Source organism: Coniosporium apollinis (genome assembly GCF_000281105.1).
Source record: "Coniosporium apollinis CBS 100218 chromosome Unknown supercont1.37, whole genome shotgun sequence".
Taxonomy (NCBI): domain Eukaryota; kingdom Fungi; phylum Ascomycota; class Dothideomycetes; genus Coniosporium; species Coniosporium apollinis.
In genome coordinates, this window is record NW_006913299.1 from 91,310 (window position 1) to 106,473 (window position 15,164).

At 53.5% G+C, this 15,164-nt stretch overlaps 2 protein-coding genes across 2 annotated transcripts; one reads left to right on the forward strand and one right to left on the reverse strand.

Annotated features, from left to right (window-relative positions):
- Positions 1 to 7,215: 7,215 nt before the first annotated feature.
- On the forward strand, positions 7,216 to 9,143 carry W97_07015 (uncharacterized protein; the record flags this gene model as incomplete). Its single annotated transcript, XM_007784888.1, has 5 exons — positions 7,216 to 7,596; positions 7,647 to 7,916; positions 7,974 to 8,638; positions 8,688 to 8,935; positions 8,986 to 9,143. 5 exons carry the CDS (start codon positions 7,216 to 7,218, stop codon positions 9,141 to 9,143), a joined length of 1,722 nt encoding a protein of 573 aa, XP_007783078.1.
- A 1,008-nt stretch (positions 9,144 to 10,151) lies between these two features.
- On the reverse strand, positions 10,152 to 15,064 carry W97_07016 (uncharacterized protein; the record flags this gene model as incomplete). The annotated part of the gene is made up of 4 exons (XM_007784889.1): positions 10,152 to 11,574; positions 11,629 to 14,341; positions 14,394 to 14,901; positions 14,954 to 15,064. 4 exons carry the CDS (start codon positions 15,062 to 15,064, stop codon positions 10,152 to 10,154), a joined length of 4,755 nt encoding a protein of 1,584 aa, XP_007783079.1.
- Between the last annotated feature and the right edge of the window lie 100 nt (positions 15,065 to 15,164).

The window sequence follows — 15,164 nt, forward strand, 5'->3', positions numbered from 1 at the left end:
TCGCCTCGGTAGATGGCCGAATGACAGCTCTTGAACCACCTTTCGATCATGATCTAATGCAAGATTCCGCTAGACAGCCCCAGACCGTCCAGGGAAGCGGCAGACCGTGAGGTCGGATCTATGATGACTGCCGTCCAATCATAGAGCTACTAATCAGTCCTAGCGGAGCGTTCCTGTGAGTCCTTGCCCGGAAGAGCAAGGCGCGAGCGATTCAAAACATGTGAGAATGCTGGTGGCGTTGATAGAGTCCCTCAAATCTCTGGTTGCAGGTGGCTCTGACGCTGACAAGGGCCTCGTGTGGTCGAGCCGGCGATCGGAGAAAGCGATCGCAACGTCCGGAAAGAACAGCCGCAGCTTCTCAATGCAACTACAACGTCCAAATACGAAGAGTGTGTGGGTGTTCGGAAAGGTCCAAGTGCCTCCACTCTTGCGTGGGATCTCGATCTGTTCCATGTGCTGCCAGACCATCTGATCCTATATGACTACGGGAAGTTTTGTACAGTTTGGAGACCGCTGACCGCTGTGCCGCATTGATCCCCGGTTAAGATTTCCTTGGAGACAGTATCCCGCTCTTTGCGTGTGAGGCTTTACGAGGCGTTCCTGCGCAAGCTCTGTCGCATTGCTGCCCCTGACAGATGCATACGAGTGCCTGTTTAGCAGCCTAGTGCCCATCCGGAGCCAGGTGTTAACGGTGGAGGAAGGCTTTCGAGACATCAAGCCTTCGACGGCGGTATGGAAGCTCTTGTTGCGGAGAAGCTGAGTTCCGGGACTTCTGTCGAGTATGGAGAGTTAGTTGCGAGACACTGATAGAATCAACACGAAGTAAATTGAGGAGATCCTTCCAGCTCGCGCCTTGATTTCCTGTCCCCAAATGAGAAGCCAAATGACATCCTGGTAGCTGGATACAGATTCTCCACAGCGACGGAATTGCTTTAGCGGGACTTTGAGAAGACCACACAAGCACTCAAGGTCGCTATTGTTTCCAACGGTCCTTCCAACTTTGGTGTGATCGGGTTGATTACTTTGCTGGTCAATGTCTCCTGCTTCCTCCCTTCTTACCACGCTCGATTTCCATAATTTTGCTAGACAACGTGGAGCGCGTTATCTTTGTGCTGCTCAGGGCGAAGAATGATGCGACCATGGTGGCAGAGTTCCGAGAAACTGTCTCGAAGTCTGATGTATCCGCGTGATCTCAGGGTGTCTACTCCCGAACCTCGGGGTTTTCAATTTTCACGTTTAAGTCCTCCAAGATTATTGAGCGGTTTAGTGGCTATTTGAACTGTCTATCACCCGCTTGGTTTCCACACAGCATTCAACACGCCTCAAGCCACAGAAGAACTGCTGCATTTGCCACGCCCCTATCAACGATGTAGCCTTTTGGTTGACAGAAGAGTACTAGACCGAAAGCGTATCGCAGAACTCGCCCAAGCTGGGCCTTCAAGCAAGTTATCTCCGTCTCCGGAAGCATGCGACAGGATTGGTGACTTGCGGCGTTAAATGTCCGCTACGTTACTATAGACTAGATACTTAGAAAATCGCCATGGGCGAGGAACTTGTTTTCCCATGCTCACCCATAGCCAACAACTGTACAGCAATTGGGTTGTGAGGGTGAATGCGTGACATTGTGGTGAAGGTGCGACCGCGCCGTTCGCTTCTCCAGTTCTTTTTTACCTGTCACCGTCCAGCAACTTACATTCCGTCAACACTGCACAAAAGCAACTACCGGTCATCGACTACCTCGTTCTACATAATGCAACATGAGGCTACAAGTCATGGTGATTGCGGGAAATAGACCGGATCTCGACGAAGACGAAGCCCAATTGATATACGGCTACGTCGCGTCAGTACCTGAGCTGTTGACAGCGTTGAGAAAGGCGGGTTTCGTCGACACGTGCTGGATGGTCTTGAAGAAGGCTCTCGGCAACAAATTTCCGGAGGAGGTCTTGTTGATGGTTCATGGAGAACTTACATTTATGGATCATGAGCTAGAGGACGGGGATCTGCTCACGTTCGTTGACATATTCAATGAAGAGCGTCCCCTCGATGATACGCACTTTTCCAAGTACAAGTGTCCTCGAAGCGCAATGAGAAAGAAGGTTATGGTACTAGAGGTAAGCAATCGGCATCCAATTAGAGGATCAAGAAAGATGGTGCTCACCTTTGTCCTTGTTCATGGGAAGAGAGTGGTCTTAAAATGCTCACACTGCGTGATCTTATCAACGCCGAATAAATTAACCTTCAGGGTCATGTCTTCTTTACCGCAATGCTACACACCAATCTACACGCGCCGAGCAAGTGTATCGATCTGTACGATTCACGGACTACGCATTGGAATACTATTCCGGGCGACGATATGGATATCCGTGACGTTATCCTACACTACTCATCCGACAGGCATGTCCTTCTGGTAAAGCATCTTCTGACCCAGATCGATGAGGCTGTGGGCAAGGGCTGTGTAAAGCCGTTCAAAGGTGGAGCAAAGGAGGAAAGCACACGGTTGCATCTATGCTCGGTCTGGGAGAGCTCTTCAAGGATTAGTATGATGAGGGAAGCTGCTGCTGGGGCAGGGATTGGGCTTTGACAGCAGCGCTCCTCAGTTCCTGGTCTTGACGGACGGTCTCGAAAACTAAGCATGATGCTCCGCGGACCGCGATGGTCGTGGGGGGTTGTGATTTTGACTTTTCAAGGATAGATTCGGGTTGAGTGTTATTCGGTTAGGCAGAAGTCCAGGAAGGGAAGGATGAGGAGGGACTATTGCATGCTGGAAGACCGTGCTCAACCAACCACTGGAGCATCCTGGCTTTGGCAAGTAGATTCGAAGGGTTCAGCGTGCTTTATGAAAATTTCGGTATGCAACACATGGATCAGACTTACTTTCATAGAAAAGGATACAGAGTGATCAATGCCTACAAGGCCCATGCGACAAAGTCACTAGTTTCCTCTTACGCCTTCCAACCTCTGGTCAGCCCGTGGACTTCATATCTACGTCTTCCTATCGGGATCCACCCTGCGGGTGCGAGCGATGCAGAACAACGCGTGCTGTGACAGTGACTGAGGGTAGAGTTGTGTACATTAATGAATGGCACGTTCACCTATATACACCTAGACTAGTGCTATAAGATTCTGTACATGCTGGCAGTGCAAGAGATATCTCCATGGAGGAACGATCTGAAACACCCCAGCGTCAGTCTCTAATATTACCGTGACGTGATGGTCCGCGACAACGGTCCAGCATACGAGGCTGCAAAACGATTCCAGCTCTTGCGGGGACCATGGGATTGCCTTGAGATTGTCCAGACATCTCTTGCTCATCACCCTGCTTAAATTACAAGCCGTCAAGGACGGCCATGAACATGAGACGCGCTTCTTAAAGCTCGGATAATACGAGGAGAGCGAGTATTACACTGCCATCCCCGTGATGGGAATCTGGTACTGAACACTTTTAATTGGACGACCCAATCAATGGTAGATTCGTGAGAACAGTCAAGTCTCCCCGAGGTTTTACCAAACCCGGAAACGATTGTGTTCAGAAATGGATGACTACCTTCAAGCAAGGGCTCTCGTCTGAAGCTACCATCACATTTGACTTCCTTGTGCGAAGAACTTTCATAATGATCTGAGACACAGCACTCGCGCAGAATAAAAACCGCCGATGTGATCGCTGCAGCCGCCGATGCCAGTCGAACAGAATCTATGTGCTGAGCACTTCGCAGTGGCCGTTCTTGAAGTCTATTGAACCTCGCAATACTAAAGGCAGTTGAGAGAGTCGGCGGGCGGCAGAGAGGATTATTTGAGCGCGCTAAACGGCGATCGTGGCAATTCTGGATGACTGCTGTTGGTTCCTCCTGTTGAAATAACCACTGTCTCCGTTCAAGCTTGCACATGGGGACTCGAACGTATGCTTGCTGTTGTCGGCATACGAAGCGACACAGTCTCTGGATCCAGTGTTGCAAATAAGTAGGTGTTAATTCGGTGATTATTTATACTGGATTGGATCGGTACTGGATCTTTGATACAGGCGATACTACGGCTAACCGTCTTAAGGATATCCGGAGCTGCCGAACCGTGGTATCGAGGCTCTTGGCTAGTGTCATCGATGAAGGTTGTAGGACTGGTGTGTAATCGTAGTGGTGGTTGGCTGATGAAGCAGCTAAGGTTTAGCACCTTGTCCCGCAGCGGCCTGCTAGGTAAGGCAGGCTGCTATCTAGACTAGCAGCACTGCCTTGGCAAGTACTGAAAAATGGCGGTACTGGCTCGTTTATTCCCAATGCGGCACAAATATAAACTGTAACTGCCTATTTGCAACACTGCCTGGGTCTTCGGCTGGCTGGTATCTTTTGTGGCCGCCTAAGGGCTATCAGCTACGGTCTCTCCCTCAGATATCTCTCAAATTACGCCAACTTACTTACAAGGGTGCTCAAAAAGCGGGCCGGTGAGACCCCCCGGCTAGCCTTGAATATTTCTGCAGAATATGCATACGGAAAGTACCTCGCTTCTTGGAGCGCTACCAGCCCGCACATGGAACCCCCTTGTACCCTGTGCAAGGGAGCAGTGGCTCGGGGGGCTTGAGAGTCCCGCACGAGGGTTGAAAAAGACTAAATATGCATCTGGTTCGAAATGCAACTGGTACTCAGTAACACGCGGCATCAGATCTCGGACGATCGTGCTGAACACGCGATTGGTACGCTGTTGGCACGTGACATCACAAGGTTGTTTCAATAACATCGAAAGAGATTAGACTGTTCCTGGCTGCTCGCCAGCAAGACTCTCTACTACGATTAAGAAGCTCCCGTATTCAGCCTCTCGTTCGAGTTTCATATTAGCCGACTAAGCAGTTTTTTCCTCGGCCAGCATGCCTTGACATCTTCATGTGTGAGGAGAAAGAAAGCGGCCCAAAATCTAGAACACCCAACTTGTTGTCTAAGCTTCACAACGATGTTTCCGATGGTCCACAATGCTATTGAATCACTGCAGTATGTGGAGACTTGCGCTTGAACCTCCGTCAATCAAGGGAGAGAGTCCTCAGTCTTATTACACACGTGATGCCGCAGAGATCGGTCTGTGTCTGGAGAGCCCCACACATCAACCGCGGACCGAGAGTGGCACAACAGGCTTTGCAAATGAGAGCTCCAAATCGTTCCAAGTGCTGACCATCGCACTGGCCAGTTTCTGCCAGCAGAAGGTCCGACAAGACCAGCTCTGAAGAAGCTCTGGTAAAGCCTCAACGCAGCTCTGATGAACCCCAACAACGCCGCCTTAATGCTGCACGTTAATCTAGAGAGCCTTGCAGTCTACCACGGCAACCACGGCATGAAGAACAGGAGTCATGAACGACGCCGGCACAGTACCCTTTGTTGACTGGACTCTTGTTCGGACCTTGTGATCATCTCGTGTTTCGGGAAGGCCGCAAAAGCTTCTATTGTACCAGGAATCACGGATTCTCCTATCCACACTGGAAACGCGTCCCGGAGCTGGTACCGCCTCGTGAGCGCGTCCGGCTCGCGACGTCCAGCCGTGCATCGTTCGCCCAGCCTCCCGGTATTTTGTGCGGTGGCTGGAAGACACCTCTTGCATGCCAAACCACGCGCTCGCAGCTCCCGAACTCACCACCTCAGCGCTCGCAAGGGACAGCACCAAGCACCAAGAACGCCGGACGCGGCTAGCTGCCTTGGCTCGAGATGGATCCCGCAGCATGTGGCGGACCTGCTTCCGAGCGGAAGGAGTGGCTGCCTCCAAGGGCTCATACTGGTGCAAACCCGGTCCGGCTACATTGCGAAGTGACAATAAAGTTTTGTGGGGTGCCGTTGATCGGTAACTTAATGCGCCAGAGGTTAAGGGGACCGAGTTCCGAAAGGCAATCGACGAAGGGGCGCATGATCCCTTTCGGCCCGACGCCATTGTAGTCGTATGTTTCCTTACTGCCGCTGGCGACCCTCGCCGTGGACTGCTCTTGACGTTTGACGAAGACAGAAGCAAGATCCGATCTCACTCGTACAGTACCGCCAGCACGGATCCGCTGCACTGTTTTACCCCGCATCGATCCCATGGTCGCTTCCAATGCATGTTGTTGTCATCAAGTAAACCGCGAGGAGAGGTACACGGCTCGCAGCGCCTTGCAACTTTGTACTTGTTCAACTGCAGCGCCTTCGTCCACAAAACACACTAACCGATGCGCCGAAAAGCTGTCAGCCTTGGTACAGCACGCCCCGGTGACACACACTAGGCACTTTCCATAACTACTTTGTACAGGATGACGGGACGGACAGCTGAAGCGTGACTCTCTCCCGCTCCTTGGCAAGCGCGGACTGGGCATACATCACAACCATCACGTCCCGCCTGCTCTGGAGATCATCGAAGGACCCCTTGTGGAGGGACCATTTTTCGATTTGGCGGGAGAGTGCAGAGGTGTAAACCCGTTAGATCGTCGCAGCGTTCAAGCTAAGCGCAGAGTATTGCGACGTCTTGTGCGCCCAGCCCAAGAACCACAGTCACAGAATGCAACCCTTTCCCGCGCTCGCCTTGGACGCCGCGCTCGCGGAGGCGGCCTTTGATGAATATGGCCAAGTAACACGCGGAGGTTATTGGATAGTCTCGGGACTACCGATTAAGGCGCATATTAAGCTCGGCTGTAAACAAGCTCTGTCAGCGTCGAGCGAGTGGACGACTCTGTCAAACGGCCGCGTCGGTAAGCTTCGCATTCAGTGCGCTTTGCGACCAAAGCTTTCCTAAGAAACGGTCGCAGCTTGGAGAGCTCTCTCGAGCTTCCAACGTCTATCGTGGACGCGCCGTGATTGGTTGTTCCTCGGACCGTCGCACCGAGCTCCAGACCAGAGCTCTCTGTGTGGGACGGTGGCCGGAGGGGCTTCTTCCAGCCGCACCCTGAAGAAAGCCTCGATCGACCACACGGGTCCTCATGCTGTCTCATGCGCTCATGCCGTGTCCTAGCGCTGTGATCCCTTGCCCAAGACCTCCCAAAGAGAGTAACGGCGCTGTTTTCCCCAGAAATCCCCACGGGGTGCGTCCAATACAACGCGACTGCCACTTAGCTGGCGCAGGCGCATCCTCACCCCACTACGTCTGTGGCTGCCAGCAGCATCATGATCTATATAACATCCTGGGACGTCCGCCTGGCATTGATTGCAGCAATCGACTTCCTCCCCTACAGGGTTCACAGTTTCACATCTACACTTCTTCTTCTAGCACGTCTTATCCATCATGGACGCGAGACGGAGGTCCTCCGTCGTCAACGTCGACCGCGACAATGACGGGGTGCTTCGAGTTAACGATGAATCTTTTCGCAAGATGAGCGTTGTCAATCCTGACATCGCCAATCTTCATCAGGGAGCTCAATCGGCTACTCAAGCGGAGCATGAGATGACCATTCGAGATGCTCTCAAGCTTTATCCGAAGGCCGTTATGTTTTCTGTTGCCTTCTCCACCGCCGTCGTTATGGAAGGCTATGACTTATCTCTTACCGGTTCATTCTTCGGCTTCCCACCTTTCAAAAACAGATATGGTACTGAACCGGACCCGGAAAACCCTGGACAGCTGCAAATCGGAGCTGCGTGGCAGTCTGGTATCACGAACGGTGTACAGGTATGATACCGTTACATTCGTGGCGCGAAGTCGCCTCTAACATACTGCAGGTGGGGTCTATCATTGGTCTCTATCTCAACGGCTATATCTCCGACATAATCGGTTACAAAAAGACCATGGTTCTCTCGCTCCTCGTCATGATTTGCTTCCTCTTCATACCGTTCTTCGCTCCCAGCATTGGAGTAATTCTACTCGGCGCCGTGCTCTGCGGAATTCCCTGGGGTATTTTTCAGACCCTCACCGTCACCTACGCCTCCGAAATTTGCCCAGTGGCCCTGCGCGCCTATCTCACAACCTACGTGAATCTCTGCTGGGTCATAGTAAGGTTTTCCGGTGCCCGTTGTGGCACAGAGCCCGCAGCTAATCGTCTTGTCTAGGGACAATTCATCGCTGCTGGTGTTCTGCGCGGTTTCCTCGAGAGGACTGACCAGTGGGCGTACCGCATTCCGTACGCCCTTCAGTGGGTGTGGCCCGTCCTCATTCTTCCGTTTGCTATCATGGCTCCGGAGAGCCCCTGGTGGCTGGTACGCAAGGGCCGTGAGGAGGATGCGAAGAAGTCACTGTTAGCCCTCACCAAGCGGGGTACCAATGTTCCGTTCGACGCCGATGCCCAGGTTGCTATGATCAAGGCTACCAATGAACTCGAGAAGGCGATGGCCGAGTCTACATCTTACGTCCAGTGCTTCCGTGGCGTCGATGGTCGACGTACTGAGATTGCATCCATGACTTGGGTCATCCAGGCTTTCTGCGGTGCCGCTCTTATGGGCTACTCCGTCCAGTTCTACCAACAGGCTGGCCTCGCGAACACGGATGTGTTCAACTTGAACTTGGGTCAGTATGCTATGGGCGCCGTCGGCACCATCGGCTCCTGGTTCCTCATGCCTCACGTCGGCAGACGCACCATTTACATCGCTGGTTTGGCCGTCATGCTTGTCCTCCTCCTTGCCGTCGGCTTCGCCGGTATTCCCGAGAGGACTTCCAACGGCACGAACACGGGCGCTAGTTGGGCTATTGGATCTTTGTTGCTTATTTATACCTTTGTGTAAGTTCTCCAACTACTTCTCGTTGTGTCGATACTAACGGTAGCCCAGCTACGATTTCACTGTGGGCCCCGTCTGCTACTCTCTTGTCGCTGAGATCCCGTCAACTCGACTGAAGATCAAGACCGTTGTGCTGGCCCGAAACTTCTACAATATCGGCGGTATCATCAACAACATCATCATGCCGAGAATGCTTCTCAACACCGAGTGGAACTGGGGCCCCTTCACCGGTTTCTTCTGGGCTGGTGTCAATGCACTGCTTCTCACGTGGTGCTATTTCCGTCTTCCTGAACCCAAGGGTATGTGCTTCACCCCACTCCCAACACGGTACATGCTAACCTACGTGCAGGCCGTACCTACGCCGAGCTCGACGTTCTCTTCGAGAACGGCGTCAGTGCTAGGAAGTTCGCCAAGACCAAGGTCGATCAGTTCGCCGGCCAGCACACCGAGATCGTTGACGATTTCGATGAGAAGCCGAAGGTGGTGCAGCACAGCTTTGTGCACTAGAGTGTTCGTGTAATGTACAGGAGATATAAGCAGGGAGTTGTGATGTAGATGCCACGAATGCGTTGGTTAATGAGGTTATGTCTGTCATCGAGCAGGTGGCCTAGTCGGCGGCTTTGCATGAGTGTTAGCGTTTTGGTCATTGTCGTTGGTTAGTGCCTAGCGACTCAATATACCAGCTTAGAATAATCACTCATTTCTGGTTTGTGTTCGCCATCATGACGCAACAGCTTGCCCTCATGCTATCATCTCTACCGGAGTCTTCATGTACTATACGCCTGCGAGTGTTGTGTAGTACAATAAGCTATGTGCTCTTCCTGAGCACCCGCCCTCTTAGACCCAACAAACCCAGTGACTGGAAAAGCTCGGAATCCAATACTAAGAATCGACGTGAGATGAAGCTGCTCCACCACAGTTGCGCTGACCCGGAGATCTGAACCGCTATCGCGGTCGCTAAGGCTCAATACCATCACGTGACGAAAGCGGCCTTTCAAGCAACCAGGTGACCAACATCTGGGAAAGGCTCGGCAAAATGAGATAGCGTTGCGTTTTCTATATTACTACGGCATAACAGGCGCGAACTAAAGCTATAAGGATAAGAACTAGTATGAGCAGTAAGCCTCATACGGAATATCCAAAGACGAGCCCACACCCTAAGCCAACGAAGGCCCTCTACGAATGGTCCCACTGAGGACAGTCTGTGCTTGAGTCGCTGACTCTGTAGCAAAAAGACGGACCCAGCTGGACCGCCTCGGATACTAACGGGAGACGGGGTGAGGCCTTGTTGGGCACCCTTGCGGCAGTACACGTACAGCAGGTTTTAACAACAAGCACCGCGCTTCGACAGCCTTCAGGTTTCTTTGGTTTCACCTTTGCATGTTGCTTAGAGAGCGGTACAGGATCCTCTGTCCAACATCGGATTAATTCCTGCTATGCTCCCGCACTACAACGCCCTCGCAATGCCAAGGAAAAGGCCTCCTCTCTGAGAGCTCTATCTCTACCTTCTACCAATCACCCCCCAAACACCTTCCTGACCTTCCCCAAGACGCCTCCCTTCCCCTTCACCACCGGATGCGAATTCTCCTCCTCCACATTGTGCTTCCTCACAATCGCCAAAAACACCTGATCCAGCGTCGTCTGGCTAACGGAGTAATACTCAATCGCCAACTCCTCCTTATGCCTCTCCAGCAGCTGGAACAACTGCGCAATACTCTCCACACCACCCTCCGTTCCCTTCTCGTGGCCCGCAACCGGGACGCTAAACCTCAGCTGCCCATGCATCATCTTGTCCTCGACCTCCGCCCGCGACACATTCGCCTCGACCCAGTCCCTCAGCGCCTCCATCTCCGCCTGGCTCGTCCTGGGTGCAGTTTGATGCACAACATGCACGAACCACTTATCGCCCCATTTCCGCCTTAGCTCCTCGCTGCTGCCCATCGCGAGCATCTTCCTCGCCAGAATGCCCGCGCGATGCGCCAGCGCGTCCGCCTCCTCCATGCTGTGCGTCGTGATGACCAGACTACGGCCGGCGCTGACGGCGTTCAGCGTAGCCCACATGACGCGCTTCGCCGCGGCGTCCATGCCCGAGGATGGCTCGTCGAGCAAGAGCACGGACGGATTGCCCATGAGCGCGATGCCGAGCGAGAGCTTGCGCTTGTTCCCGCCGGACAGCTTGGCGGCCATACGGCTGGCGAACGGCGTGAGGCCAACAGCCTGCATGACCTGCGTGACGTTGTGCTCGACGTCCTCGACGCCGCGGGCGCGGGCGTAGAACCGCAGATGCTGCGTCACGGTCATCTGGTCCATAGCATCGAATTGCGGACAGACGCCCAGGTTCTGGCGCGCAGCGGCACGGTGCCGGATGATAGATGTATTCTCAACAAGAACGTCGCCCTTGTTAGGCCGGATGTCGCCGCGGATGAGGCTGATAGTAGTCGACTTGCCCGCACCGTTAGGGCCGAGCAGGGCGAAGACCTCGCCGCGCTTGACGCCAAAGGTCACGTTTTGGACGGCCGTGTTGGTGCCGAAGGTTTTAGTCAGGTGGAGCACGCGTAGCCCGTCCTCGGAGCTCTTTACGCGCGTGAGCTCGGCTCCGACGTCCGCGTCTATCGAGTCTGACTCTTCTTCGTCGGTGGCGCGGTAGGGGTCGCGGATGAGGAACGCGGGCTTGTAGCCGCTGTCCCACCAGACGAGGAAGCCGAAGAGCAGGAGAGCTTGGACAATGAGGTAGAGGATTGGACCGCCGAAGACGCTGATGTCGCCTCCGTAGGATGCGACCTCATCGTTGTCGCAGATGAGGGCAAACTGGTTCAGCGTAAGGAGTAATGCTCGGAGGAGATTGCCGGACGGCGTAACCAGTGCGATAGTGAAGTGAGCAATCTCCACGTTTCTATCTATCTGGGTTGTGGGGCTGTATGTGATGATGCACATGTACCTAAGCGGAGGTTAGTACTCAGCTCCATAGAGGAGACGTGGGGAGAGTACGTACGAAATAAAGTAAAGCAAGAAGAAACAAGCCTGCCCCCCTGCCGCGAACGCGAACGCAGCCAGCTGCGACGTTGCGAACAAAGACACCACGTAGGAGAGTAAAACCGAAGTAAGTCCATAGAGGAAGAAGACAGTGAAAAGGTAGCCAGGGTAATACCAGGCACTAGAAGCACCAACGAAGATGCCAATGGCCACCACACTGATAACAAGGACGATCAAGAAGTCAAAGCACACGTAGGCAAGCCACAGCGGCGTGGCACGAATGCCATTCGAGTAATGCAGCGCACGCACTCCTCTCAAGCGCTCCATGGTTGGGTAAAGCGCGAAGAAGCCCGGGTAGGCTGACATAGCGAGTCCAAAATAGAGGATCAACTGCAGAGAGTCCCCAGCGGAAGGCGCAAATGGGGAAGCGAACTCCTGGTATCCTGTGGCAATCCGAGTGCCGGTAAGCGCATTGTCGAGCAGGTTCTGAGTGAAGACGCCCCAGTGAGTGAACAGCTCCCCGATGTAAGCAAACACTGGGGTATCACCGAGGAAGAAGCCTCCAGGTGAGACCGTAGGATAGTTGTCCACGACATACTGGTTGAACTCCGCCAAGGTCTCGACGAGCTGAAAGCTATCAGGATTGATACCAAGAGCTGATGCTAGTCTTTCGACGGATACTGCACTAGACGGCCCGATTGGGATATTTGGTCGCCGTACGTCACGTGCGAAACTTCGGCGGCGGGGGCTGCTCGCAGAGGCGCCTGGTGAGCATGCTAATGGACTGAAATCCTGGATAAAGAGAGTGACCAGTCCAGCCGCAATGATGGGCAGCAAAGCTGCAGCAGCGTACGGAAGCTTGTTTCGGCCCAGGATGGTAAGTCGCTTGCGGAAAAGGATCCATGTCTGCCGCAACATGGAGGTTGGCTTGCCTGCGTATAGTTGAGGCCCAGCGTCAGCGGATTTAACTTCGGATGGCGCCTCGGACAGCAACAGCTCGTCACCAAACTTTGGTTCCGATCCGGATTGCACCGGCAGAGCGGTGCCTTGACCATTGGGAAGGTCCGTTTTCACCTCCTCAGCAAGCTTCAGGAAGACGTCCTCAATGGTAGGGCTGTTGACTTGGTAATTGTGTATGCCTTCCTTCTCCAGTCTCCCTACAAACTTCGCGGCTTGTGCAGAGTTCGGGAGGGTATAGACCGTTTGGTCATACAGGAGCTGTTTTGGAACGCTTGCGAACTCCGCGGGTGGACTGAAGTTCAACGTGTTGTAGATGTGAACGCGATAGCCACCACCGTACTGATGCTTGAGCTGCGGAGCGCCCCCTTCTGCTTTCAAGACACCCTTTGACATGATGGCAATGTAGTCCGACAAGACATCAGCCTCATCGAGGAAATGCGTTGTGAGAAGGAGGGTTCTTCTGCCACGCTCCGCCAGGAGGATGTCCCAGATCTTCCTACGCGACAAGGGGTCGAGGCCGGATGAGACTTCATCCACACAGCACACTCTACTTCCACCAGTAAATGTCATTGCGAGCTGAAGCTTTCTCTTTTGTCCGCCGGAGAGGGTTTTCGATCTGGCATGAAGCTTGTGGCCAAGGTCGCAGGCCTCGGCCAGCTCACGGATCTGGTCTTTAGAGTCTTTCTGGCCTGTTGTCTTCAGAGCGTTGAAAAGCTCAATGTGCTCGAAGACCGTGAGTTCGGCCCACATAACGTTCTTTTGCGGGCAAAGACCTACACCACCCGTGCCGTCAACTTCTATTGAGCCGCTGCTGATCGTGGTCAAGCCAGCTATTGCATCCATGGTCGTGGATTTACCAGCGCCGTTCGCCCCCAAGAGCACCATGATCTGGCCTTGGAGAACGGTAAGCGTCAAGTCAACGACCGCTCTAACCGGCTCGGCCTTCTTGCCGCCAAAGCGCGAGTAAACAGTCCTCTGCCACCAGCCGGGAAGAAAAGTCTTGGACAACGCATTGATTTTAATGGCTTTCGACGGATCTGCGGGGTTGAACACCATCTTCCTCTCCTTCGATCCTGTCCCATATAAGCTTCTTTCAACTAGCGCCGCGAGGACGGGGTACACAATAATCTGGACGAGGAAGAAGATCCAGAGCGCGATGCCAGGAAGGCGCCACGGGTTCTCAGGCGCGGCTTCGCCGAGGTTTGCACCGAGATCGAATCTCTCCCATCGTGCTAGATAGATGATGAAGTAGGTGTAGGTCATAGGCGGGAAGAGCAGGCCCGTGACAGCCACAGCGCCTGTTCCGCTCCGTCCTACGGCAATCTGTGCAATTATCGCCAGCACGATGCTCCCGATTACGACCGCGATACCTGATAGCTGCGCCTTGCGGAAGAAGGCGGCGCCAAAGACAGACCAGCTTGAAAGCGAAAGCCCGGCGAGGATATGTACTCCAATAAGGATGGCTACAGACGAATTCGGAAACGTGAGGCGAGAGACGATGAGTGACATAATCACCCAACCAGGGAAATGTACGATGTCGAACGCGAGATGAGTTGAGATCAATCGGGCCGCTTGAGTGTACCACCCGCGTGCATTTGGAGTCATGGCTTCGATGAGTTGTGACATACCCAACTCTCTTTCAGTAGCCATCAATCCAGTGAGCTGGTAGCAAACATTGATGATGCCGATGAGATACGCAAGCGCCAGGATGTTGATTAGACTGTTCATGTAAAGCCTCCGGATATTGTCTTCACGCTCTTCACTCGTCCTTGCTACACGATCTGTTAGCGCAAAGCGCAGCTGAGCTTGTGAGAGCTGTCTTACTCGTGAACGGGTACTCATTGACTTCGCTCGGCAGAGTAGTCCCATTGATGGACGCTATCGTAGAGTCAACCAGGTGCTGAAAGGGCAGAATGTAAATTTGGCCATCATTATCCTCATCGTTGACAAATATCCTCTCGCCCAATGCGCCATCCGCTCTGATGGTGTAGTTCCACAGTCCTCCAGGACCCTCCGTGGGAGACGAGTGGAAGCTTGCGCCCGCGTAGCAATTCGTTACACCGCGCAGCGAACTCCGGCAGATGGTCAGTAGTTCAGTTTCGTCATTGAGAATCTGAACATCTGCGCCGGCTGCGCGCATAGGCTCCGCAATCTGATTTATCAGACGCTCAATATCTCCTCCAATGAGTCCATTGTTGATCAGTGGGATTGTCCTCCTGTTCGGCGTGGCCGCATTGAACGCGCTCGCGAAGTCTCTGACGGGTGTAGCAGAGCCCACACCATAGTCCGAAGGGGCTACGAAGAAGTTCTTGGAATATGAAATAAAGAACATCTACACGCTGGTCAATGTCGATGCTCCTTTCCAGCGGCTGACTTGTACTCACGAAAATGATAGGCGAAATGAAGGCCCGCACAGTCGTCGTGAACCAGTGACGGACATAGAACACCAGGAGGGTCTTGCGCGTCAGCGTCCATGTTTGGCGCATGAAGCCCATCTTGGATAGGGAAGACCACGACGTGTGGCCTCGTCCTCGGCGGTTGAGCAGATAGGAGCGCGAACAGTTAGCGCAGGGTCGCAATCTAGCAATGCATCGG